At 37.8% G+C, this 27,141-nt stretch overlaps 3 protein-coding genes across 12 annotated transcripts in view; 1 reads left to right on the forward strand and 2 right to left on the reverse strand.

Annotated features, from left to right (window-relative positions):
* Positions 1-3,441: 3,441 nt before the first annotated feature.
* On the reverse strand, positions 3,442-13,434 carry RpL5 (ribosomal protein L5). Its single transcript, XM_045758608.2, has 7 exons — positions 13,283-13,434; positions 9,787-9,932; positions 9,292-9,466; positions 5,847-6,049; positions 5,537-5,714; positions 5,254-5,328; positions 3,442-3,605 (listed from the first exon to the last, which is right to left on the reverse strand). The coding sequence occupies exons 1-7, from the start codon at positions 13,283-13,285 to the stop codon at positions 3,459-3,461; spliced, it is 927 nt and encodes a 308-aa protein (XP_045614564.1). The 5' UTR covers positions 13,286-13,434; the 3' UTR covers positions 3,442-3,458.
* On the forward strand, positions 13,135-26,672 carry LOC123768193 (uncharacterized). 6 transcript variants are annotated; one of them, XM_069306961.1, is made up of 8 exons: positions 13,135-13,266; positions 15,072-15,225; positions 15,707-15,847; positions 17,763-18,160; positions 19,029-19,901; positions 20,020-20,221; positions 20,350-20,454; positions 21,438-26,672. In XM_069306961.1, the coding sequence occupies exons 2-8, from the start codon at positions 15,144-15,146 to the stop codon at positions 21,662-21,664; spliced, it is 2,028 nt and encodes a 675-aa protein (XP_069163062.1). In that variant the 5' UTR covers positions 13,135-13,266; positions 15,072-15,143; the 3' UTR covers positions 21,665-26,672. The 6 variants fall into 6 exon arrangements, with proteins under 6 accessions (XP_069163062.1, XP_069163063.1, XP_045614563.1 ...); XM_069306962.1 differs by lacking the exon at positions 13,135-13,266 and adding an exon at positions 13,371-13,392; XM_045758607.2 differs by lacking the exon at positions 13,135-13,266 and adding an exon at positions 14,383-14,476.
* LOC123768192 (hemicentin-1) overlaps positions 23,844-27,141 on the reverse strand; it is a 119,578-nt gene continuing 116,280 nt past the window's right edge. For all 5 annotated transcript variants that reach the window (XM_069306959.1, XM_045758602.2, XM_045758601.2 and 2 more), the window contains one exon: positions 23,844-24,852. In XM_069306959.1, the coding sequence (XP_069163060.1) occupies positions 24,753-24,852 (100 nt within the window). In that variant the 3' untranslated portion in view covers positions 23,844-24,752. The remainder of the gene's footprint in view (positions 24,853-27,141) is intronic.

Here is a 27,141-nt window from a genome sequence, read left to right on the forward strand (position 1 = left end):
GCATTCGATAAATGTGACCATGGAGTGATAACACAAAATGAGGTTAATGGAAATAACAGGTCAAGTAGGACGATTGATACTCAATTTTGTCGAAGAACACAAGAGTAAGTCAACCAAATTAAATTGCGTCTATGCAGTTAAAAGCTCTGTACCTCTGGGTACAGTCCTTGCACCACTGCAGTGAAGTAATACCAATATGGCAGGGTTACCAGCAAAACTTTACGGTTTTAAATCTGCTAGGGATGAGAAACAGCCGGTATTAGATTTCTTTCACCACATGATGAGAAACGTTAACAGCTGGTATAGAGCATACAAAACTGAATAAAGCTCTGCTGTCAAAATGAGTCTTCGGGGAAGGGTGGCACAAATCAAGTACAGTACTGTAATTTTCAAAGGGCACCAAAAATAAGACATTTGATTCGGGAAAAATTATTGCAGTAACCAAAACATTCAGCAGACTTTGACCCATCTGTGCAGAGCAGCAGTGTGAATGACAGGAAGTGTTCAAGGGAAAGAAATTTTTTAACAGTAGAAGAGGGTACAAGTCTTCCATGTTGTTCAGGGCCTTGTAGAATTTCACAAGTAGGACCCTCCACAAGGGTAAGGTTTAGCTAAGAAAAGAACACATGGGGAAATTATTGTAAATGCATAGAGAAAATTCTGTAAACAGACCATTCCTGCAGTAAATGAAGAAACAAGGCCAATTAGTAGTAGTCAAAGTGTAGCACAAGTAGGAATGGGGGAAGTTATAGGGACACCGCAAAGTACTGAACACAACTAATGTGATGACCCTATAGACAGAGCACCAGGTTTAACATAAAAGCTCTGGATAGGGGTACAGTGCAGGACATTGAGACAATGAAGAGTAGGTGAAGCACAGTAATACACTGGAAAGCCAGTCTAATTTAGACAACACAAGGAGATAGGTAAGGTAAAGGGCCTTAGAGCTTTCAATTCAGAAGCAAGATATGGGGTGACCAAAACAAGCACTGAGAAATGATGTGCTTTTGAGTAAATAACAGAGGATAAGGCTTGGTTGTAGAGAGCATGAAGCTGTGACTGGTAGAGGGGTGGGGTGTGTGTGTGTGTGTGTGTGTGTGTGTGTGTGTGTGTGTGTGTGTGTGTGTGTGTGTGTGTGTGTGTGTGTGTGTGTGTGTGTGAAACATTCAATGTTCACAGATGAGACTTGTACTGTGTTAGGAAGAATAGTCGCCACAACAGTGAAGTCATCCGCAAAGTGCAGAAAACATTCCAGAGGGAAGCATGGAAGGGAGACGGTTAAGAACAACCAGGAAAAAATTGCACTTCGAAACATTACCACAAGGAACAACACGTTGTGTCTGAAAAACCTGTTCCAAATCCACCAGGATGTCAATTATGCAGTGTGCTATGGTGTTCTATAAACTATAAAACACAAATACTGGTCATACATTCAAGAAGTTTAAACAACTTGTCAGGGTGAAAATCTTGGGGGAAAGCTGCCTTGGCTTCTTAGTGGGATTAACTACCTTGAGCTTATGGGAATAGCTAACACCACCTCAATGCAGTTATAAATATTTAACATTGTGACCTCACTAGTGCATGACAGCTGCTAAGGAGAAATAATCATACCTATCTATGCACAAAAAATATAATTCCAAAAAAATAATTTTTCACTATAGAATTAATAAATTGTATGCAAAATATAAGAAAACACAAACTAAGTGAATATTTATACTTTCACTGGGATTTTATACTTACACTGCAAGACTGCGTCTGGTACTTGTCAATGCCTGGTACTCAACTTTGCTGACTGTTTTATCCTCGGGTGTTTCACCAATTATTTTTCTTTAATTACATTATATACATAAAACCCAGAAAATACTTGTTTAAATCATCGTGTGATGATAACCCCATTCGTACCATGAAATGGTAGGATTCTTTTCAAGCATCAAGGTAAACTCCATTAAATCCACATTGACCTATTATATCCATATTTGCATCATACATGTAAAACCCAAAAAATAATGATTAAATCTTCATATAACCACATTACCCTGTGAATCAACAATTGACAATGACTGCAGCCTAAGGGTTAAGACCAATTAAGCCAAGCTTCCCCAATAGTGAAGGGAGTATTTTATCTTTAGGTTATCCCGAGATGATTTCGGGGCTTAGTGTAGCTGTGGTCCGGTCCTTGACCAGGCCTCCTTTTTGTTACACACCCCAGGAAGCAGCCCACAGCAGCTGTTAACTCACAGGTACCTTATTTACTGCTAGACAAACTGGGGCATCAGGGTGAAAAAAAAAACTGCCCAATCGTTTCCGCCTCCACCTGGGATCAAACCCGGAACTTCAGGACTACGAATCCCAAGCACTGTCCACTCAGCTGTCAGGGCCCCCCTTTAAGGCACTCTTTCAACAAAGAAAAATTGCTACTTACAGTATGTCACTACCAAGGACATGAGGCTTCTCTACCAATGAAGTGGCAGGGGTTGGGAAAAGATCAGAATGGAGAACCAAAAACAGATGGGTTTAGGTCCAACACAGCCAGAGCCTGCAGGAAGCACCCTTCTGGAGAGGGCAGAACCCATCTTCTAAGCCAGCCCAACTTGAGGGCTGATCGCACACCACACTGTTCTGTGACTAGGTAGTGTTTGGTAGCCATGAACATGAATTGAAAAGGCTTGGGCCATGGGCATCCACCTACTAGGACAGTGACAAAGGCCAAACACCAGTTAGCACAGGAAAGTGTGGATTGTCCCAAGCACTGCACCCTTTTAATAGGTCAAACTGCATCGAACATTCAATTCCAGTGCAGACCTTTCTCCTTAGCCTGGTCACCAAAAAAACTTTCCTGATAACAGCAGAACCTCCCACATTCTATGGGAGCCCTACTGCTATACAATGATAGAACCAATAAAGGTCATGCTGCTACAGTAAAAGATTTAGCCTTCTCAACTAAATTTCCATTCATAACATTAATCAAAAGTATGAAACCATACCCAACTCTTACATTACTTAAGTAAATTCTTAAATTTGAAGGCAATTTTGAAATAACTACACCAAACCATCACAGTATCAGTACACTACTAACCAAATCAAAATAAATCTCAGATCTACCACTGTATAAATAAAGCTTTACAAACCATAATGTATGCCAAGGCAAACAATATCTAGCACGTACAAAACTTCCAATTTGAAATTACCAACACCATCTTTGGCCATCAGTACCTGTACAGAAATCATGACGGCTATAATAGATATCGCTAAATTAAAACGCACTTCAACTACGTATAGGTACAGATTCTAAAATCACCATCAGGAGGCCACACTATTCAACTACAGTAGTAACCAGCCTTTTACTTCATGAAGGTACATTCATACCTTCTTATTACTACTGGATTTAATGCTTTTTAAAAATCATAAGATTCCATATTGGGTAAAAAAAAAAAAACTATATAAACAGGGCACAAGCTTTAATGGTGATGCCTAGGTACACGCAACTCTTCAATAGTAGCTTCCCCCCTTTCAATCTTAGCCAGCCAGGCATCCTTGCGTTTTTGAACAGCAGCGTTGCGTTCCTCGTAGGTCATCCTCTTGGCATTCCATCTCTTCTTTGTAACCTATTAAAAATCAAGTGAATAGTGTTAAGTCATATGACAATTACTCCGTTTATTGACTTACTTCAAAAGTGTAAACACCCTAAAAAAAAAAGCTGTACTATGACAGTTACTTACTGGACAAAACCCAACAACTTTCCAAAACAGACTGCAACGCTCATGTTGGTAAAGATTAATGCATTCTCGCCTCTATTATTACTAATAAGAAAAACCCAGGTACTCTTTCTACATAAATAAATGGATGTATTTGTGTCGTGTCTAAGGGAAGAGTGGAGAAAAATGGAGGAAGATGAGAAGAAGGGATAAGGAGTATGGAGGATGTGGGAAGAGGGGGTATATAAAAAAAGTAGAATGGGGGGAAGTCACAGGAGACACTATCCAAGGCATCCCTTCTAGTATATTGCATGCCTGTGTAGTATAACTAAGTGTAGTTACAGGATAAGACACTCATGTCCTGTCTGCCCAGTACTGTCTTAACGCTTTGAAACCATTGATAGTTTTGGCCTCCACAACTTTCATATAATGCTTTGAAACGATTGACAAATTTGGCCTCCATAACATTCTCAGGTGTTCCATTGCCTACCACTCTGAGTGCAAAAGAAAACTTTTTAATATTTTTTCAGCACCTTTGTTTCATTAGCTTGAACCTATGACCTCTTGTTCTTGAGGTTGCCATGTCAGGAATGCCTCCTTGCCAATTTGGTCAATTCCTGTTGTTATTTGTAAGTGGTGGTGATATCACCTTCCTTCCTCCCCCCCCCCCCCAAGCCTAATATTTATTGCCTATAGCCTCTCTTAACTCATTTTTCAGGCCTGGAAGCCAATTTGTTGCATGCCTTTGCACCTCTTTTTCCAGGTTAATGATGTGCTTCTAAAGATATGGGCACCATACAACCCCTACAACCCCTGCATATTCCAATTTTGGTCTGACAAAAATCATGAATGTGTGAATAAAAATAAAACATGTACACAATTATATATGTCAAACTTTTTTGTAGCAGGAAGAGGAGGTAGGAGTGTGTACAAGTGGTGGTTGAAGAGAAAGGATAGGATACAGATATGGTGACATTTCTACTTACAGGCAACAAGTGCCGGTAAGTAGAAGTGGTGGTGGGTAGACGAGGCAATAGGGGAAAACAAAGAGGCATTGAGGCATGTGTGTGTAGAATGTTGTGTGTAGAGGCAATCCAGATTTATTTTAAGAGGTCAAGACATCAAGACTTAAGGTTTCTAAAATGGCACTAATGGACTATAAAGTATACTAACACTAACTTGCCTTGCATACTAGTGACTATATAAATATGAACCTATACAAACAAACCACCACTATGATGTTCTTCCATGCACTTAAATAAAAATGTTAATAAACATTTGAAGCTGGCATGTAAAGGCAATTGCCACTTCACAAAAACTTTTTGAAGAATATAATTATGAAAATCATAACCCAAGAGCAACCATCTAGAACGTTTAACAGTTATATATGTTCCAGTGGTACAGTTCTATAAGGCTCATCAAACATTGATGAATGTCATTGTACACTGATGTTACATGTACAGTTAGGCAAAGTTAAAATTTCCAAGTGCTTTGACAACCAAATACTGTATATATAACTACTTATTTATAAATACAAAATTATCATTATATGCATTACCTTCTTCTCCACTCTGGGCTTGGGTAGTGGATCGGCACGGATGTTTGCATGTGCCTTCTTGTACATGTCTTCCAGCTGTTTAGAAGAAAACACAATACTCTTACAACTAATCCCTGAGAATATGCTCCTATAAGAAAATGTAAGAAATTTGCAGCTTTTTTAGTAAACCGTTATATTCACACAAAAAACACAAATATAATCTGTCCCCGAGATATGGAAAGCCTTATCAAGATATACTTTATATATTTCAATTTAACAGTCCAAATCTTACATCAATACTAACCTCATCAGGTGTAACGCCTTTCTTGATGAAACGGGAGAACTGCCTTTTGTAGGCATCTTCATCTTCCTCCATAAGTTCCCGCATGTAATTGGCCACATGGTTACCCATAATATGATCACGAAGAACAGAAGCATTAAATTCCTTAGTCTCCTTATCATAACCAGGGAATCTCTTCTCACTGTGGGTGAAATGAATGCATATTCATTAGTTTTCAGTACATGCATAACTCATTTTTTTTCCAAGAGCTGTTATATACGTGCTGAATACCTTATAGCCACCTTTTACAAATATTACATATAGCATCCTTTACCTGTGGGGAACTTCAATGCCACCATCTACAGCACCCTTCATGACGCCAAAAATCCTGGCCCCAGTAGTGGTACGTGCCAGACCAATATCAAGGTTGGCACGGAAGGCTCCTGGTCCCTCATCAACATCCTCAACTGAATACATCTCTCCATCAGCTTCTTTCTGACCTTCATAAATGGCATCCAGTTTGAACTTCTTCAAAATCTGAAATATACATATACATTTGAAGTTCATTTTGTTTGCCAGAATGCCCAATTTAGAGGATAAAGTGGAGAGGAGAGTATTATTTACATTTTTTCAACCCTTAGACTGCAGTTATCATCGTATGTTGATCAACAGGGTAATGTGGTTATAGTCATGTGATTAAATTATTGTCTGGATAGTTCATGCTTGATACAAATAAGGATATAATAGCTCTATATGGATGTAATGGAATTTACCTTCAACTGTGAATTTTTTTTTGCTATTGTTTCATGATTATGTTTGCTACGTGATGCAGTTATAGCCATACTTGTTACTAGGTGAATACAATCATTGTATAAAACTCCATCATAGTTACCTATGTATACCAATGATGTTCACATAGTTTTAACAATTCCGTATGGTTGTAATGAGGTACACCAGATAAACCAATCGTCAATTGAACCACCATCATGTGCTACATGTACTAGGAGCCTGTTGCCACCTGAGGGTGTCACATTGGTGGCTTATGCCTTTGTTTCAATCTATACTGTCGCCCATATGGTGTTAACACTTTTCTGAGAACTTCACTTGGAATTACGGGCGGTTTAGATAAGCGCTTGTCGGATCACGACGTAAATTTACGGACCGTGTTATAGTGGGTATTTACTGCTTGATCGACTTGGGGTTTATATGAATATGAATATGTTTGCCATGAAATTTTTGTTTTCTCTAATAGGCACAGTGCCTATTTGAGAAAACGGCAATGTATTGTAACTTAGAGGAGAGACTATTGAGTTGGTGACACAACGAAGGTAATCGCCCACTCCACACACTCTTGTGTTGGCCGCGATCATGATTCTACATTTATATGCATATGTCTGTGTAGAGAATTTTATTCCGAACACTATACAAACAAACAAAAACGGTGTGAAACAAGTATAAACTTGAAAAAACATGAGCAAAGTAAAAACTTTTTACGCTCACGGGTACAAACACGCTCAAGATTTTATTCACCGCAAATTTATTTGACGCTCTGTTGGCCAATTCTACCCATGTTCTTATAGAACTTTCTATTGTTATATATAAAACTTTCTATTGCAAACACATTGCTATAAAAATGAAATACGTAGCTCGTAAAATAATGTCAGGACAGTGAAATAAGTATAAACTTTCAAAGCACTGCATCACAACAGTGTCGTCGCTGCTGAAATCACGGCTAACGCTTCGCCCAGTTCCCACACTCGTGCAGAACATAATTAGACATTGATAGGCATATGTCTGGGTGGGGAATTTTATTGCGAGTTCAGTGATATCAAAATAAGCGCTGTAGGATGACTGAGGCCGACAACAAACGAAAGAGTATGAACATTTACTTCCTGTTTGGGTGTCACGGCGAGTCATCTTCGTGTTTATTTACTTCGTGGTGGGATAGCAAATGCTTTGGTGACATTTTATGCATATGATCTTGTAGAGAATTTTATTGCCAACGCATTGATACCAAAATGAAAAACGTAGCTCGAGAATTGATGTTAGGAGCGTGAAAAGATTATACACTTTTTTGTGTTTACGCTTGAGCGCCCAGAACGCCGCACGCACAAGGGGCTTTTTTTTTTCACGAGTGCCGCGCGCACTAGTGTTAATTAGGTCATATGTCACCACCCAGAGCCCAACACCACTGAATATTATGCTCTTGTGGTTTTTATTATACTGTATTTGGTTGTTATTAGGTATACCAGACAAACCAATCAATTAAAACATTATGTTATATGAACTATGTGATATATCAAGTTTATCAATACACATTGTAAATAGAGAAACAAGTGATAACAATAAATGAAACATTCAAGGACAATATGATTCATGTTTCACATCGCACAGCTCAGTGTCAGCGTCATGTGTTGACATGCCAGACCACAAAACCACCATGCATCCTTTCAGTGCCAGTACAAAGATAAATATTCACTATTTTCTTGTTTTTCTTACATTTGCATTCAAGTTAATAATGCTAAAATTATATATATATTTTTTATATTTTGTGCATAGGCAGGAATGACCATTTTTATATAGCTGCTGTCCAAAGGTTAAACTGCACATCACAACCAGGGTTATTTTTGGCCTAACATAACACTTCAAACTCCTGTGCATACTTGGGGGCTCACATTTGCTTCCTCAGACATCCAGTAACCATTCCCCCATTGTGAAAAAACCACTCATTTTCCTTCTTTGGTATTACTAAAAAGCTGAGGTCCATGTCTGGCACATCATCATCCATCATCTGATCGTGTAGGGTTCATTGGCTCATACTATGAGCCAATGAACTTTGAACATCAAATGAGTAATAACAATGTATAAATTTACAGCCAAACTATGTGCAATCACGAGATTCAGGCTTACAATTATATATGCATGTATATTAGTATGAATAACTACATGTTGCGCATGCTTAATATATATATATATATATATATATATATATATATACATACATACATACACACACATATATACACGTATATATATACACACACACACCTGTGCACATGTATATATTTTCAAAAGTATACATAATGAACACAACCGTTGACAAATCAATACAACTTGTTTGAACAAAAAAGTAAATAAAGTGAGAACCAATGAATATAAATTGACAAACTTATTCCCGTGCAGCACTGAGAAAACTCAACTTCAAGCTACTACAGCTAAGCCACAGGAGATTTTTTGTGCTTCCTGGATGCTAATTAACAATGTCAAATTAAAAATTATTTTTGTGTGCACCGGAAGTGTCACATGAACAGATGCGCAGTGCAGGGGTTAAACAAACAAATATTCAAGATTCCTCACCTGCTCATAGTAGTAGCAAGATGGCCTCAATGGCGAATTAATAGTTACCACTGTCTTTCTTCCCTAATTTGTGATGACAAATTGAGATATCAATCAGTTGACAAGGTAAAAACAAAAAGTTTAGTAGATATGAATTCTAGATGAACCACATGTACTCTGGTTCAAGAAGCATTTAATGAACTTCCCCCTAGAGAACCTTCACGATAATCTATATATTTTAGGCTGCAATTGACCAAAGACCAACTTCCTTACCATAAATGTGAAAGCTAAAGAATCATTCACTTAAGATTCCTATTTATCCTATTGTTATTATCCTATAACACCTGCCTCATATGGCCCAAAAGGCTGCCTACAGTTTCCCTGATTCTCATGTTCTTATCAAAATCTATGGTTTCAGCTTGAAAATATAATAACCAACTCACCCTCCTTGCAAGCAGGAGTCCAGTGCAGTAGCATGCTGCATAGTTGGTGAAGCCAATCTTGATGCCAAACCTAGGAAGTTCATGAGAGTATGCAGCAGCAATGACAACATCTCCCTCAATTCTGGCATATGCAATCTGAGCGATGACATCAGTGTTTGTGATACGCACAATCATGCTGTAAAGATAATTAGTAGAAATATGAATAATGTGAACTACTTTATAAATGTCACTACTACATTGCTATAAATATATTTCATATACTACACAACCCCTACCCTTTATATCCAAATACACTGAATTATATACACAGCAGTTAATTTTTCAAGGATTAATTTACTGCTAGGCAAAGTTATATTTAAGCAATAACGAAATGTTAAAGTTTAAAACGTAACTAATAGCTGTCCAATAAAAATTTAAATTCACAATACAGTACCACATTAAGAAAAAATAATGTTTGCCATTCCTTATATTTTCTTTTAAAATATCAAAACTCACCGGTGCTTAGGCGTGTTGTACTTGTTTTTAGCCTGTACCACCAAACGCTTACGAGCATAATAGTCAGTCTTGCCCTCTCGGCGCCTCTTAAACTTGACTTGGAACCGCTTGAAGTACGCCTTATTCTTGACAACTTTAATGAAACCCTACAGAAACAATAGAAATTAATATTCATTAACACCACCAGAGGATGATAAAAAAAAGTACATGGTATTTAAATCATGCTTAAATTATTCCTCGATTTAAAAAAATATATATATACAGCAGCAGTAGTATTTAGTCCCCTAACTGTGTACCTGGAGAGGGTTCTAAGAGTTCTACTCTCCAAGACAAACCTGGAACCAGGTTTGTCTTGTGATTACTTGATCTAGAAATCTGTTGCTTAGGGTGACCCACAAGCCTATACATCTGACATGACTTGTGGCCATGACAAGGTAAAAAAAAAAAAATGCTGCGAGCAGCCGCGTCCAACAGCCTCGTTGACGACCGGGCCGCGGGGACGCTAAGCCCCGGAAGCACCTCAAGGTAACCTCAAGGTAAGGTATGTCTACCAAAAACAACCCAGTTGGCCCGGCACTTCCTACAGAAAAGTGTCCAATTGTCTCAAAACACGTCCACCCTTGTTAGTTATGGGGAATGGGCTACAGCTCTTGGAACGCACTTCCAAACTGTGAGAGCAACTTAGTAGAGGATAAATGCAGTACAGTATTGCATTAAACACTGTCCTATGTAGTTAAGAGTAAAATACCATACACAGAAATATAAGTACTCTATATTTATGATTGACTACAGTATAAACACTCTTATATTCAGCAACATCTGGTACCTAGTGATATATGCTCAGTGGTGTACAATAAGGTCTTCAGGCCTTTAAAGTATAAAATATGATAGGTGTGTGATGTCACTGGCCTGCTCCAAATAACAGCCTGGTGGACCAAGCTCTCAAGTCATGCCTGGCCTCGGGCAGGGCTCGAGTGACACTCCCAGAAACCCATCAAGTAGGTATTAATTGGGTTGTATTCTGGAATCTTTTAGACCCAGTTTACCGACAAAATTCAGAGGTATTCAACATCAACAACAAAGTATGATATATAACTTAAAATAGCAAAAAAATTAAAATGCATTAATGATTTTACTTTCTATTCTACTGTGGTTAAATTTAAAATTTGCCCTGAAGAGACAATATTGAAAAGTATCCCTCATCCTGTGAGTAAACATGCCATTCCAGCAGCATGTACAACTCCCAATAGGAAGAAAATCAATTGGGTTGTTCATCCTGCCACTTTACCCAGACACAGCTGGAACTTTATTAACTGTCTCAAGTGAACAGTTTAGAAAGATCAACAATAACTCCTAAACTTACATTGTCTTGCTGGTGGAAAGTGAAGGAATCTCTTAAGAACAGCATCTACAGTATTAATGACAATTTTCCGAACTCAAACGATGTAAGATTTACAATTCTGCTCAGGTTTCTAATGCCTCAAGTAATGGTCAAGGCAATATTTGTCACTGAACACAGATTTTGCATCGCTACTGTTCAGCTGTTTCCATCCTAAATCTCCATCGTTATTTATATAAACGGCGAATTTTCACTATTAATGATTCTCTCCCACGGCCACCTCACCTTTGTCCATAATGATTGGAATTACCAGCTGCAGTCACATACTGTGATGGTGTTATTGGCCAGACACTACAATACCAGAAGTAACCCACCAGCACAGTGGAGTAAAAGGGTAATAGTAAAATGATATATGAGCATTTCACACAGCTGTAGTGTAATTTTTTTTAATATTTAAGGTTAAGAGTAAGTTTGGTGAGTTTCAAATCCCATTTATCACATCTTTGATGTGATATTACCAGGGTTGAAAGTTTTACAATACTGAATGATATGTCAGTGTTGAAATTACTCGACAAACATGAATTTACTTACAGATCTGAACCTCATGTCTCAATAATGGCAGCTTTGTAAGTATTTAACGTTTACAAGCTAAGGGTTGAAAACATTTATAAAAATAATTAACTTTCGAAATATAACAAAATATTAACTTTAAATTTTAGGTTGAAAACTACCTCTCAGTAAATGAAGGCTCAGCCCCCACAAGTGAGGTAAAGTGTACAGCTTACGAATTTGTCGAAGTTCACCCAAGGTCTTACATCAATTTACACTTCACCATTTATGCGAATTGGGTTTGGCTTTTAATTTTAAATCTTGTGACTAAAATTCACCATTTTCTTAGGATACTCTTGTCTAATAGACAGAACCATATTATTTTACCTTTTGGTTACCTTGCCGTAATTCCAAGGATCAACATCCCCATGTTCTTGAGGTTATCTCTAGATGATTTCGGGCTTAGCGTCCCTGCAGCCCGGTCCTCGACCTGGCCTCCTTTTTGTTACATACCCCCTAGGAAGCCTGTAGCAGCTGTCTGACTCCCAGGTACCTATTTACTGCTAGATGAACAGGGGCATCAGGGTGAAAGAAGCTGCCCATTTGTTTCCGCCTCCACCGGGGATTGAACCTGGAACCTGAAAACTGAATCCCGAGCGCTGTCCGCTCAGCTGTCAGGCCCATGGCCCAGTCTGTGGCCAGGCCCTCTTTGTTGGTGGTCTGGTCAGCCAGACTGTTGCATGTAGTTGTTTGTACCATGACATATGAATCATAGCCTGGTTGATCAGTTATACTTTGGAGGTATTTACATTTGTCCTCCCTTGAACAGCATGATGGGTCGGCCAGTTATAACTTATGTGAAGAGGGAGCACTGGTAGTTCTCTCTCACCATACCTACTGCCCCTCTACTTTTTAATGGGGAATCATGTGAAACCTGGATACTGTAGGCTTCTACACAAATTTCCGGACAAGACATTTTAATATAAAATTCTATACAACAAAGTAAATGTGATTTTTTTGTTCATTTAGAAACTGAAAACTTTGTTTATTCCATATGGCTTTAGACGGCACGTACAGGGAGGGCCTCGCCATTAACAATTAAACACGTGACCTCTCTAAGGATCCCCCAAGTTCCTTAACTCGAGGACTTTAAACTACCTGTACCCTTTTTTTTATTTTTTTTTTTTTTACTGTATGGAATGTAAACTTTCGGGCTAAAACAAAATATCATTAGGGGTATTTTCTAGCAGTGACGTCACATTACTTGGGAGAAACGTTCAGCGCCTGCCGTCATCTTAAAAGATTATACCAAATTCTTCCATCGCAACATTAAATCCGTGGAGCGGGCCAGCAAGGGCCAGGAGTGTGCAGGGAGAGGTGTGGCGGGAGGCCCACCACACACCCTAGGCCACAGGCTGGCCTGCCCACCACATGTAAACACCGCGCCTGACACCAACATGGCCCCGGCCATGCTTGATCCCACACTCCCCACTTTCCATATCACATTACGACAAATCCACCAAAATTTACCAAGAAACTTTCAATTGGCCGCATGCGCGGGACACTGGGGTACAAACGTATAGGGTGTAAAGGTAAGAAAAGACTCACCATGATGAAAAAATCGAGTGGTTCCCTTAGACAGCTGACGGTCTCAGGTCCAAGGGGCGACCACGCAAGGAAAGACAGGCCGTCCACCGCGCACCCCGGCCCTCTACCTGGTTAATATATACCGCAGCATTATCTTACAATACTCACTTAAAATATCCTCTTAGTATTGCATTTAAATTTCTTTTTTTAATAAATTATATTTTATAATAGTTAATGAGAGGTATGTTAGGAATATATGTTTGTGAGAGGTGCTGCTAGATTGGGAGTAGAAGTAGCGCATTGGGCTACTTTTGAACGCCCGGCGTTCCTAAATTTGTAATTCGCTACTTGCGACTTTTTAGGCCAATTTAAAAATAGGTTAGGCTAATTTGGGCTACTAATGTTAAGAAACTCAAAGAGTGATAATTTATTGCACATAATGGGCTCAGGGACTGAACCCAACAATTCGTTTAGCTAAGCAAGTTACAATCTTGATGAGCTAGTTACAAAATTCAATGCACATCGTCACATCAACAATGGGCTCGGTGTACAGACAATGGTGTACAGACACAAGTACAATTTCCTAAGTAAGCAACTGACATATGTGGAGAGCTAGTGTCACAATTGATATGTTTGTCCTGCACACCGCCCCCCATCCAGTGGGCAGCGGTGGATAGGTTACAATCACTTAATTAATTACTACCTACAGTTAGTAAACTGGGGATATTTGCCTAAAATTTCTGGTAGCAGATCATTTTGAATTAAATATTTACACATCGTTGGAACATTCGTTATAGAATTGTCTTTGAATTCACGTATCTTTTCGCACTCCATCACATATTGTGTTTACATTTAGTCCACACCCGTAATTATGTTTCATTCATGTGGCGAATATTGGTAAGTTATCATAACGCATTTTTCATTAAAATACATGCAATGATAATATAAATAAAACCAATAAAATCGTGGGGTTACTCTATTAAAATATATTACTTTGAAAACCGTATCAGTAACTAAACAAATTATTGGGCTACTTTTATTACAAATTCGCTACTTTTATTGCAAATTCGTTACTTTTATTGCAAGTTCGCTACTTTTATTGCAAATACGCTACTTTTAGCCCTTCAGCTCGCTACTTTCAGCAATTCAGATGTGGCAATGCTGCTACCAGAGGTGAAGCTGTGGCTGTAAACAAGACCCGTCCGGAGGCTGGAGGTCGTGTTGTCGTAGTGCTGCTCTCTGGCTCTCTCCACTCTCTCTAACCCCACCACACGCGCTTCTTGATAATATTATGTAAAACTGGTGGTATACTGCTCCCTGTTATGTCCCCCCCCCCTTCTGTTACACGTAGGTCATACATGCCACTGACATCAACATTAGAAGTTTCACAAACTCGTTAAAATCTATCCCCAACTAAACCAGATATGTTGTTTCTTAAAATATAAATACTACTCTATAAATGTACTCTCACAAACCCAATGTAGCTTCATATTATATATATATATATATATATATATATATATATAACTAGAACTGATAGCATTTATATTTGATGATTATATTATATTTGAATATAATATAATTTGAATATAATATATTTGAATATACTCAGCAAATATATTATATTTGGCGATTGGCATATTTTTTAATACTGTATAACCATGAGCTTGCATTGTTAGTGTAATGGAACACTTGAAGGCTACACAATTTCCTCTTAGAACTCCTTGCAAATAAAGTGCCCTAAAATTTTGTTACATCATAGGATAATCTATAGAATGACGTATTCAATACTGCATATTGTATTTAACAGGAATACTGTTTTGACTGGCATTAGAGTTAACGTGTCTGTCTAGTGTGAGGTCGCACCGCCCAGGATTACAAAATGCCTCATATTACGATACTTCCACAAGATACAGATATCACCCAAGCCTTTACGTTAGAACAGTGTTATGGTTGTGAAGCAGGTAACTATCAATATCATTAAATTTATATTTCTTATGACTACTGTATTTGTATCATGTTACATAGGAAGCAGGGTGGATAGGGAAATGGGAAGCAGGGTGGACAGGGAAATGGGAAGCAGGGTGGACAGGGAAATGGGAAGCAGGGTGGATAAGGTAATGGGAAGCAGGGTGGATAAGGTAATGGGAAGCAGAGTAGTGTGTGGAATGGGAAGCAGGATAGAGAGGGGAATGGGAAGCAGAAAGGAGAGGAGGGTATGGGAAGTAGGATTGGGGGGGGGGGGCAAGAGTAGGAAGTTGGATGTGGAAGCTCGTTCTCTCTCTCTTACTTTTTCTTTTTGCACAAGATTCACTGAGCTATAGCAGCTAAGCATGCATTGTCCTATGTAATTCCCTATGTCATGTTATAATTTTAAAACCACAAACAACTTCAATATGTATATTTCAGTGTTTATTTATGTTTTTTTTTTCTTATCTTTGAAAGGCTGCAAAAAGGGAAGTTTTATGTATCACCACTGTCCAATATGCCCATCATCGAGATTTGAACCAACCACAAAGATGCAGGTACTCCAACATCTTCAAGCACACTTTTATGGAAATAGAATTGGCAATGTCCATGTTAAAGGTGAGCATTTACATTTGTTACCTATAAATCATAGGTTATTTTACAGTAGATGTAAATTATAGTCATTTTTAGCCTTATATGTAAAAAAGTACTGATGATGCTATTTCATCCAATGTATACAATACTGTGCCCATTTCGTTCTATAAAGACCCTAATTAAATTCTGTATTTCTGGCTAGTTTTAGAGCCAATTTAAATACTAATAATGTAGGCAGTCCTCACCTTACAAATGGGATTCTTTCTGAATTTTTTTCCTACATCAGATGCTTGGCACTTGGAATGGAACCAGATTTCCTGTAGTTGCAACACTACGTAAAAGGGGGATGTGTTACTGGACTACCAAAATTCAACATACTGGATACTGTATACCTAACATAAATGTTTTTGGAAAATAATATACTAAAAACATTTTTAATATTTATCTTGAATGATGGAGTTATCCTGCTTGTCTAACTGTGCTCTTTGAAGGGCAAAGAGGTCTAGTTGGTTAAGGAAGAGAGCAAAATGTTGTGATATATGGGGGAGTCAGTGTCACTGGTTATTGTAGCTTGCTAAAATTTGAGTCTTATGTACTTGACAATGAAGAGGTATCTCCAAAAACTATCTGGGCAAATTTAAATGAGATACAGTACCATTCGCCCCTTTTTGTTCCATGCTCTACTGTATTGGCAAAATTTACTGAGTGAACTCTAAAGTTTAACCTGTCACACAATTATTATCTACCAGCAGAACCTGACTTAGAGATCACCAGTCACCATTTTCTCACATGTCCCAGCCTCTGTACATTTGTGATCTGTGTTGGTGTTTCTCTCTTCCCAGAGCAGTTGATTACATCTATAGCTTCCTTTCTATACTAAAAAGTTCTTCTTCCATGGACCATTCATATTGTGAGGTACTGTATTATATTGTTGGTGTATCACCAACACACTGTTTTTCTAGTCGGCTATTATTAATAGTATTTTCATTGAAAAATACTTGAAATAGTCCAGAAACTGCACCGTGAAACTACAATGGACACGAGAATATTGCTAACTGGGGTAACATGGTCAGCCACATGTTACCCACAGTCATGCTGATGTTTTTGTAGCACTCGGTAGCCAAATGGCCATGTAGACATAAAAGTAGCATTGGTTGGATTCCTGGGAACGTTGGAGCCGCTTCATAGTAGATCTAGATGTGAAAATGGGGACTTTGGAAGGTGTTTGCAAGTTGGATGTTTTGCAGATGATGTCACAATAACATGACTGAAAATATGATGACCAAACCACACATCAGAAATGAAGAAACGATGACGTTTTGGTCCGTCTTGGACCATTATCAAGTCGAGTAATATTACCAGAGTTGATAATGGTCCAGATAGACCGAAACGTCGACATTTCATCATTTTCTGATGTGTGGTTTGGTTATCAGTCGGATATTTGTAAGTCGAGGACTCCCTGTATTTAATTCTTCTCGGTTACAGTTGTAACAGCTAATATGTAGGATATTTGCAGATTTCTTTTGTAGTTTGTTTTCTTCTTTTGGCATTGAGTATTTATGCAAATCAGTTATAAATCTTAAGTTGATGCTTCAAAAGGACAACTACAGTACAGTATTTCTATTCCTATTGAATTATATTATCAATGTTTTAAAAATAATTAAATTAGTGGCAGTAGGTACTTTGAAAATGTTCAGTAGTGAAATCATATTTATATACAAATGAACTGGTTAATTACAGTAATACTTACCTTTTGTTTTTGAACATTGGCTTTGTATGATTAAATAAACATATATAGTAGACGTTAAAATTTCGCTAATTTAAATCCTGAAAGGTTGAATTAGGTCTATGCAAGCTGCATCAGAGCTCAATGCTAAAATTCATAACCATATTGTAGATTCTGCATAATTTTCTAAAAAATATTTTTTGGAATTTTTAGGTTATATGATAACTGGCTGCCCACTGGAATGTATAAAAAGAAGAAGCCTCAAAAGGAAAAATCACTTTCACTGCCCTTTTTGTGAGAAGAAGTTTCTTACTAAAAATTCTTTTAGAAAACATGTTGAGAAATGTGAACCTAAAGATAATGAGGAGAAATTAAGTAATACTTCTGTAAAATGTCCAGATTGTCACAAATTTTACACAAAAAAGTATATGGCTCGGCATAGAAATGCTATCCACCATCCGCCAGAGGCATCTATAACCCTACAAAAATACCGCCATGCTGTTTCAATTGATGAAAATGGAATTTATGCCGTTTCCAAAACATTGCGTGGTACCCAGCATCCAATACATGTCAAGAGAGTTGTTGGAAGCAGCCATCCTGGATATTGTGAGGTACTGTATTAATGTGATTATAATTTATATAGCTTCTTTGAATATTTAATGCATTATACAGTAGTACAGTATGTCCAATTCTCTCTCTCTCTCTCTCTCATGGGACCTCAATATAAGCTTAAAGTATATCTATAAACTGGCGCTGTCCACAATAAAATTAATTATTATTAAGTTATATATAGTTTGTGTGCAATTATTCAAGTGTTGAAATTAAAATAAGTTTAATGAGGTACTGTATAAATACACACAAAGGGATGAGGTAGCTCAAGCTGAGTACATCACAGTCAACACATTACAGAACATTCAGAGTGATAAACATATACATTTCTTCCTTTACACCCGTTATTGTTACCCAAGTGTAGTTACAGGACGAGAGCTACACACATTATGGTGTCCTCATCTTCCTGGTACTCTTTGTTATACGATACTTTGAAACTACTGATGGTTTTGGCATCCATCACCACCTTGCTTGTTTACCAATCGTCTACCACGTGTTCTTGAAGTTCCAAGTTTCAAAAGCAAGAGATCATATATATTAAGCATACTTAATTTCCTTTGAGAGTAACTGCAGAATTTCTGATCACACTTGCATGAATATATACTGTTGTGTTTCCCATTTTTATCCCCTTTTGCTTCCAGGATTCTAAGATATACTTTAATGAAATGTCTCATGCCCAGTAAAGTGTAAATTTAACTTTCGGAGAGTTAATTTTTCACTTTCTTCCCAAATGAACATAAAAATTATAAGGACAATTTGTACTACTGTACTTGTGATTTGTGGCATTTAAACATTATCCATAATTTTTGTATAAATAAAGTACTAAATATTAATAAAATAATATCATTACCATTACATATTTTATTTTAGGTTCGAGACTGTGTGGATTCATTCCAAGCACATCAGCGAAGCGGAGATCACCTGTATCAGTGCGATCACTTGAAGGCCATAGATTTTAGTATAGCAGGTAGTGTGTGTGAAATGTCCCTTGATAAATTACTTGATATGCTGAGTGAGGGGTTAATATCTTCAGCAAACCATAAAATATGTAAAGAAAAATATGATGAAGCCATAGAAAGTAACAGTCCATTTATAGTTGGTATAACACAGATGAAGCATGTGAAAAATAGACACCAGTTCTGGAGTGTGTACACAGGTGAAGAGCGTAGATGGTGCAAGTTCCAGCGCATCATTGTCACCCTGGATTCTATTAAATCAGCTATATGGTGTCGTTGTAAGCAGAGAAGCTGCTGGCATAGAAGTGTTGTAGCATGGTGGTTATACCAGGAATCTGGCAAGTCATATTTGCAACAGATAACTGAGGGTGATTCTGAAGGAGAGAATAACTATAACAGTGAAGTGCTGGAGCATACAGTTAGAGAAAAATTGCCTGAGGAAAGTATTGAAAGGAGGATTCAGTACATAATGAGTATGAAGTCCATTCCATGTGGCAATATATTTCCACCATTTTCAGTGGACAAGTGTCCCACACAGCTGATACCAAGTGAGACAACTTGCCACTTCTGTCACTCTGCCCTTGGCTCTCCTCAGCTTGTCTCAAGGAGGCCCATAGTAGTTGACTATTGCAAGCCACCATGCAGACAGTTTGAGACCTTCTGCAAAGTGTGTCCAACATGCCATATGAAGTATCGCTACAATGAGATTAAAGATGGATTATTCAACTTCAACAACATTCTGCTTATCACTTATTCTTTTCTTGTTTTCATTCGTGCCTCACTGTTGGTAAGTTGAATTTATATTTGTAGTTGCAAACTGGAATTTTATATAATAAAGAATCACTTTAACATATTGCCATCTTTATTATAATTCATTGCCAATAATGTTTAATTCTTTATTTAAGAATCACACTGCCATAAGTCGTGCTGTATCTATTATCGAATATACCTTGGACCTCACTCTGAATCACAAGGAACTGGAACATGCTTACCTGGCATTTGAAGCATTATGTGAGTACGACTATAAGTTCAGCTGTTTTCGGTGTGGCTATCATCCGAAAGTACTTACACGTGACCCTGCTCAAAATGAAGCCTTTAATGATTCAGGTAAATCCATGTACATAGTAATTCAGCACATTATTGTGATGTATTTATTTGCCCTAGTAATGCTAAGAATATACAAAGATATTACCTCACAACATTTTTTTGGTTTTCACTTTTTTTTTATTTTTCAGAAAATGGCATTCCACTTCCAAACTCTCCTGTTCCTGAGAATGATGCCAATATATTTTGGGAGAAAGTAAAAAAAGAACTGGTGGCCTATTGTTTCCTTAAGAATGGTATGTGTACTTTTTACATGCATCATTTTTGTTATTTAAATATTTGCACCATAGCTAGGATTCGACCAGATAATAATTTTACATGTCTTAAAGTTTTGGCATGAAAGACTATAATGTTAGCTTTTTTTCTTGTGTTAATTATGTGACCAAGGTTTTCACAGGGTGTTTGCATGCAATTTAAGATACAAGAGCTAACAGCTCCAACCTGCAGACACAAATAGTAAATGGTAACTTGAATCTTGTAATGAGCTTTGATGTGAAAGATGCCTTAATAGTTTATCTTTGCATTGAAAAATGTGCTGCTTGATATTCCATCTTGGTGAGTACCATGACTAGTTATTTGCTATGTTCCTGTACAGAGCAAAACAAAATAGCAACACCACGCCCAACCAATTAATGTTCCCTACCACTTCTCGTACACTGTTGACATTAGTATCTGCCAGTAACATGCAAGACAACAATTCTTTAGACTTTTTCTTATTGTTTTATATCTTTATATCAGATCTTGGTACCGTATAGTATATAAGCTTCACATTTTTTATTTCTGTTTAATGACATAATTTTGGGTGCAGCTGTCAATAGAATGCAAAGTTCATGAAAATTAAAATTCTTTGTGCAAAATAACCCCACTTGTCAATAATTACCTGCACCACCAAGACGATCATCAATACTCAGAAATATTGCAAGTATTGCAAGGTTAGGAAAAGTATAGTTTTGACGGAGTAAATCAACTCTTGAATTCTACTGTTTTTTTTTTTAATTAAAAATAATGCATTGACTGGTTTTGAGTCAAGATGTTTACAGCAAAAGTAAGGAAAGGGTTAAATATTAGACACTTTTGCTGCCTTTGGTTGACTGCTTCACTATTTTCAGAAAGGAATTTCTTGTTTTCACAGATAGACTTCATTGTCTATATCCTTATGTAATCAGTTAAATTCATGAATCCTTATGATGTTGAACTATATACTGTATTTGTTTTCCAGGCATGAAAAATCCATATAGGGTACTTCCAAAGAATCACAAATGGGCTCCCTACATTGGTAACAATGGATTCATTCGCTGTGACAGTGCAAAATTCTGCAGTGAAGAACACCATGATAATCAGCCTAAATGCAACCAAGACACTGGAAAGAAATGCCTAAGACTCAAGACATCAACCTGCACCATTTACAGATCTTCCACTAAAGCAAAAGCAAAAGGAAAATTTTAAGATAGTGATATGAATAGGGCTTTAAGTCATATTCTTAAAGAAATTGTAAAGATGAGAAGTGAATGAATGCATTTCATCAAGTATTTTACTCATGTGTAAGTGTAGTATCAAGGAAATAATGGGAATGTTTAACAATGATGCATGGAAACAGTTCCTGAGCACAGTGAAACTTAAAAAGGAAATAGCTATATGGACTTGATCCAGAAGGGGGGAATGCTAACATTATGTGAATTTCTTATAATTACTTACGAAGATGTGAATTATACTTCCAGTGAGAACAATTACAGTGTACAGGAACGACTAGGAAAAATTATGGATTTTGTATAGAGTGTGATTAGATAAATGCCTATTACTGATGCCAGCTGTGCATCCAATGACCAGATTTAAGTAAAGGTCAGCATCATTTTTGTTTTCTATTTAAAATTTGCAAGATAATTTGTCAAATGGTGAATTCTGCCTTGATCTTGTATTATTCATGTAGGTGTCAGATATACTATCAAAAGATTTTCTTTTGACCAATTGTGTATATACTGCAACCTCTGGGATCTAGATCTGGATTTCTGAATACAGTACAGGTGGTCTTCCAATCTTGTTCAATACTTCATGGGGAGCTGATACAGTAGGTGCATGCTCCTCTCTTTACATTCCTCTCTTGTGCTGTCTAAACTCAATTATGTCTGTCCTGCTTACTCATCTGCCTCTTCTCTTTATCGTCTCTATACTCTCACCATACTGGGTTACGCCTCGGCTCTGGTGCCTTTCATTTGACTCCTACCTTAAGCCTGTATGTTGAAACCAGCATCCTATCTCTACAGGATTGTCGTAATTGCTACTGTCCTCTCTACTTTGTGTGGTCCCTACAACATCCTCGCTCTTGCTTGTCGTATTTTAACCATAACCCCTCCTATGGACCCTGTTCCCTTTCACCACCTTTCCCTTTCTGTCTGTCTTTCTTGCAAGGTTCTTTCTCGGTTCGTGTTACCAATATTTCTCCTCGTGTCATTCCATCCCTCCCCCCCCCCATGGAGGGTGCCCCCTTCCTAAGTTTTGCAAAACCTTGACCCACATGACAAAAGCTTTTACTTTTTCTACAGTTCTGAAATGCCTTTTCCTTGCTAACTTTTCTACACACTTCCACTCCATTTCTGTCTTTACAGATGGGTCTAAGTCTGCCAACTGTGTAGGCTACTCTGTTGTATTTCCTGACTACACCTATGTGTCACCTGGCCCTGGAGACTAGCATCTTCATGGCAGAACTTTATGCAATTTTTTATGCTCTTCGTTCTTCCTTTGTTGTTGACTCTTGCAGTCCCCTCATGGCTCTGGAGTCCTTTAATCCAGTCCATCCTGTGGTAATCGAAATTCAACATTGGTTGTTTCTTATCTCCAGCAGATTTAAGAAAAGTAGAGTTTTCTGGGTTCCCAGCCATATTGGCATTTCCGTAAATGAGTGTGCATGTGCTAAGGAGGCTATACACACCTGTCCCATTTCCCACAAAGGTGATCCTTATTTCGACTTCTACTTGGTTATTCATTCCTCGATCTGTGTCCGTTGGCAGGATTGTTGGTCTTCTGTTACAGTATTTGGTAACACATTGTGTGCTCCTAAGGGTAGTGTGGGCCCCATGGCCTTCCTCCTACCACCTCAACGGGCGGTGGAAAACAGCTCTGGCGAGGTTATGTATTGGCCATACACGTTTAACTCATGGGCACTTAATTGAGCGCTGTTCTGCTGCTTATTGTCCAAACTGCATTGTCCCTTGTGCATTTCCTTGTTGAATGTCCTGACTTCCAGGATGTGCATGTGTCTTGCTTCCAGACTGTCCCTCATGGTCACCTGTACGTCAAATAGAATCCTTGGTGAATCAGATACCTTTGGTATCATTCGCCTTGTGCGCTTTTCTTCAAGTACTGGCATCCTTGGTGATATTTAGCGCCTTTTGAATATTCCGCACATTTTATGGTGCTACATAGTCTCCCCGTAGTCTCTTCCATTGTTGATTGACAGACAGGGCAAGTTGTGAGTGACAGAAATGCTCTACACATATATTGAATATTTAACATCAGACACTTTTCAAATGTAACGGAAAACGACGAGATGATACAGTATTGTATCGGGTTTAAGGTATGTATGGTAATTTTTTTTTAATTATCTTATAGACCAAATAAAAAGAAAGGCTGATTTTTCATTGATTTATTGCAAAAAGATTCATTGCCAAATATTTGGAAGACTTAGAGACTACAATATATATCTACAGTGGATGTGCACACTGGAATGTTAAAAGGGAAATATCAGCTGATAACCTGTAAACAATCATGGCCACTTAAATTATAGCTAATTCAAAGTTTTTATTATCATTATACATAAAATATACATGTGTATAGATTTGATAAATACTGTATAGAGAAACTCATTCTTATATTCTAAAATTACAAATGAATAAAGATTGACAGAGGCCTTTCTTAAGCTACTGAGAAAACCAGGATAAGCATAGACTACAGTCTTCAGCCTTGGTGCCTTTTGTTAATTACTTAGTCTTCAACCCAGATAACATTTAGAAATTGATGCTCAATGTTTATGGCAGAAATTTATATAAGCAAGGACAAAAGATTTGATAAAAATTCTGTACTGAAATTCATTAACATTTAATTTATATTATTTTTAAATAAACAAAATATGCAGTAAATGAATTAGTGGTTACATTTCACAAGAGGATGCATTCCCTTTACAAAATTGTCAGCAAATGAGTCAAACAGGGTGGTGATAAATGTATCAAACTGCACTTGCTTGAAAGTTTTAGTGTACCATATGTTAGTTCTTTTAATGTTGCACCGATTTCTAGTATATGTATATACTGTACTTACGACAACAAGACTACTGTTACATCCGACTTGAGAACTTGAAAAGTTCTCAAGCTACACTACTCAGGAGGTACCTGTATCTTTAAAAACTACTTAAGATGTAAGAAATAAATAACATAACTGTTAGATATGGATAATATCTAGTCTTGACTGTGGATTCAGTATCATACTACATTATTACCATGGCTACCAAGACATACTTCAACATGGCCTGACTCCTGTTGACTTAGTATGGGTATTCCGAGATGTGCAAGAAGATGATGAACCTTGTGGAGTACTTGATAAAATGCTCTATCTCATCATAGGACACTGCTTCTACCACCATCCTGCAACACAACATTAGTATTTATAGACAATTGCAAACTGTACTACAGTGTATCTGGACAATACAGCTTACTCACTAGCTGCTGGACTTCCCTGCCAGTTTGTTAGTCCTCTCCAACCACCTGGCCCTATGGAACACCCAAAGAATCTGCACTACATGGGGTAGGAGGGTCCCCCCTTGATAAGTAGTAGACTCCAGGGGCAGGTTCCCAAACAATTGGGAAAGAGACCCCGAACAGAAGGTAGAGGCAACACCAGCGGCAACCAGAGAAGGCAAATCTGGCCACATGCAGCCAAGGCAAACAAGTTATCAAGGCACATGCAACAGGTTGGCATGATAAACTCATGTGAAGCAGTAAAGGAACTAGCACAGGACAAAGCCCAAGGGATAGCCAACACTTAGCTGTAAAGCTGGTGTCCACAGAACCAGGAGGACCAAGCCAAAATGCGGCAAGTATGCGAATGACACTGGGTAGCTGCCAGAGGGTTGCCAGGGCTGCTATTCATCTATGTTATGCTATATGATTGACAATCGACTTGATAATGGTCCTGGACGAATCAAAATGTCATCTCATTTTCTTGTGTGTGGTTTAGTCAAACTTTTTTTTTTTTCAGCTACCCCTCTTATGAATCCATCCCTGCTTTTGTGACTGCAGTTCAAATTTGTAAATTGAAACATTTATAATGTCTGATGTAGATTGTAACCTCAAAATATATGTGCTTCAATGTACAGATTTTAAGGTACGAGATTGAAAGCCGTACCCTAAAGTATCGGTAACAACACCCGCTCTTACATTCTTATAAATAGTGGAAGTGCCGGGGTCTATATAGTAATAATCACCAGTTGTAACTAAATGGGGCAAGACATACACCTTGGCGTGCAATTTTACAAAAAAGATTTTACTTAACAAATACCAGATTTCCTCACACTTCTTAGAACAGGGGGGGGGGGGGTGTACTTGGATCCACCACAGGATTGATACAGACAAAAAGGGGGGGGGAGGGAGTAGGTTCCTTCTCCCTCTACAACCTGGGACTTAAGGTCATTACTCTATTCCACTCCTCTTAGGTCACTACAAAGGGCCTGGGTTTACAAATGGATATACAAAATAAATATGGATAACCCCCATGTGACACAGCTGAGCACATACACCTGAATTAACAACACACTCTCCCTACACACAGGGTTCTAAAAATCCTTATTTCCACAAATTCCTATCCCTAACTCATAAAGAAAAGGGGAAGCACCGCTATAAACATCTATAATACTGCACTTATCTTGTTTGTTGGAGACCGTCCACAACACAGGTCTGGTTGTCACTGCCTCCCTCTCCCAAGTGACTGATAGGGGCTTGCACATGTCCCTGTCTGCCTGGTTCCAATAATGTCTCCTCCCTATACATGTCATACACATTTCCCAATACTTCATTTGTGTGTCTTATAATGTTCCAGGCTGTTTTTCTACATTTAACACTGATGTTTCTCTATATTTTCTTGCATTGAATCTGCTTTTTCTTAATCATTTTATCCCTTTTGTTTACAATTTTTTTTTTTTTTTTTTTTAGGAGATTACATTTTCCTGTTGAGATGATGCTCTGTGCATCTGAAAGGGGTCAGAGTTCCAGACTGTTTTTCAACATTTAACACTGCTATTTCTCCCTACACAAGGCTCTCTCAATAGCACTGCTATTTCTCCCTACACAAGGGTTTCTCTTACAAGATTAGACCTATTATCTTGTGTGTGAATGTAATAAAACTCAATTGGATTACTCAGATTAGGCAAAATTGTATATTTTATCAATAAAGATGCTAATAATAATAATGACCATTGTTTCCCAAGTTTATCATTTTACATTTTCCTGACCTTACTATGCATCATGTCTGTAATTTGCTTCACTTAATGTGACGCTTTGGGGCAAGTCTTACCTTTTACATATTTGCTTATCCTCCAAAAATCAGACATTTTCCTTTATTAAGAGGCCTTCTCCTAATCCTACTATTTTCTCAATGGTTTCTTCCTCTTCTGCTGCTCTGTCTACCCTAGATGGCATCTCCTTTTTCAAACATCCAAAAATTATTATAGTCTTCTATCTACCATTCTCTGTACCAATTTACTGCTGGTAACCAGTTCTTACCTAATTGCCTGTTGATCGTCAGTTCCTGACTGCTCATTTCTGTTTTTGACTTCAAAACATACTTCTTTGAGTGTCTTTTTTTTTCATAACTTATGCTTGTTTCTTTTATCTCCTTTTTACACTTTTCCAATCTTTTAGTAACCTCCATTTGAGTTG

Source organism: Procambarus clarkii, chromosome 59 (assembly GCF_040958095.1).
Source record: "Procambarus clarkii isolate CNS0578487 chromosome 59, FALCON_Pclarkii_2.0, whole genome shotgun sequence".
NCBI lineage: Eukaryota > Metazoa > Arthropoda > Malacostraca > Decapoda > Cambaridae > Procambarus > Procambarus clarkii.

Coding starts and splice junctions, on each gene's coding strand:
- RpL5 (XM_045758608.2), bottom strand. Junction 9,467..9,786: donor TACAACACGCCTAAGCACCG/GTGAGTTTTGAT, acceptor TTATCTTTACAG/CATGATTGTGCGTATCACAA. Junction 3,606..5,253: donor AGCCCAGAGTGGAGAAGAAG/GTAATGCATATA, acceptor GATTTTTAATAG/GTTACAAAGAAGAGATGGAA.
- LOC123768193 (XM_069306961.1), top strand. CDS start 15,144: ATGCCTCATATTACGATACTTCCACAAGATACAGATATCACCCAAGCC. Junction 18,161..19,028: donor GCCATCCTGGATATTGTGAG/GTACTGTATTAA, acceptor ATTTTATTTTAG/GTTCGAGACTGTGTGGATTC. Junction 19,902..20,019: donor TCATTCGTGCCTCACTGTTG/GTAAGTTGAATT, acceptor TCTTTATTTAAG/AATCACACTGCCATAAGTCG.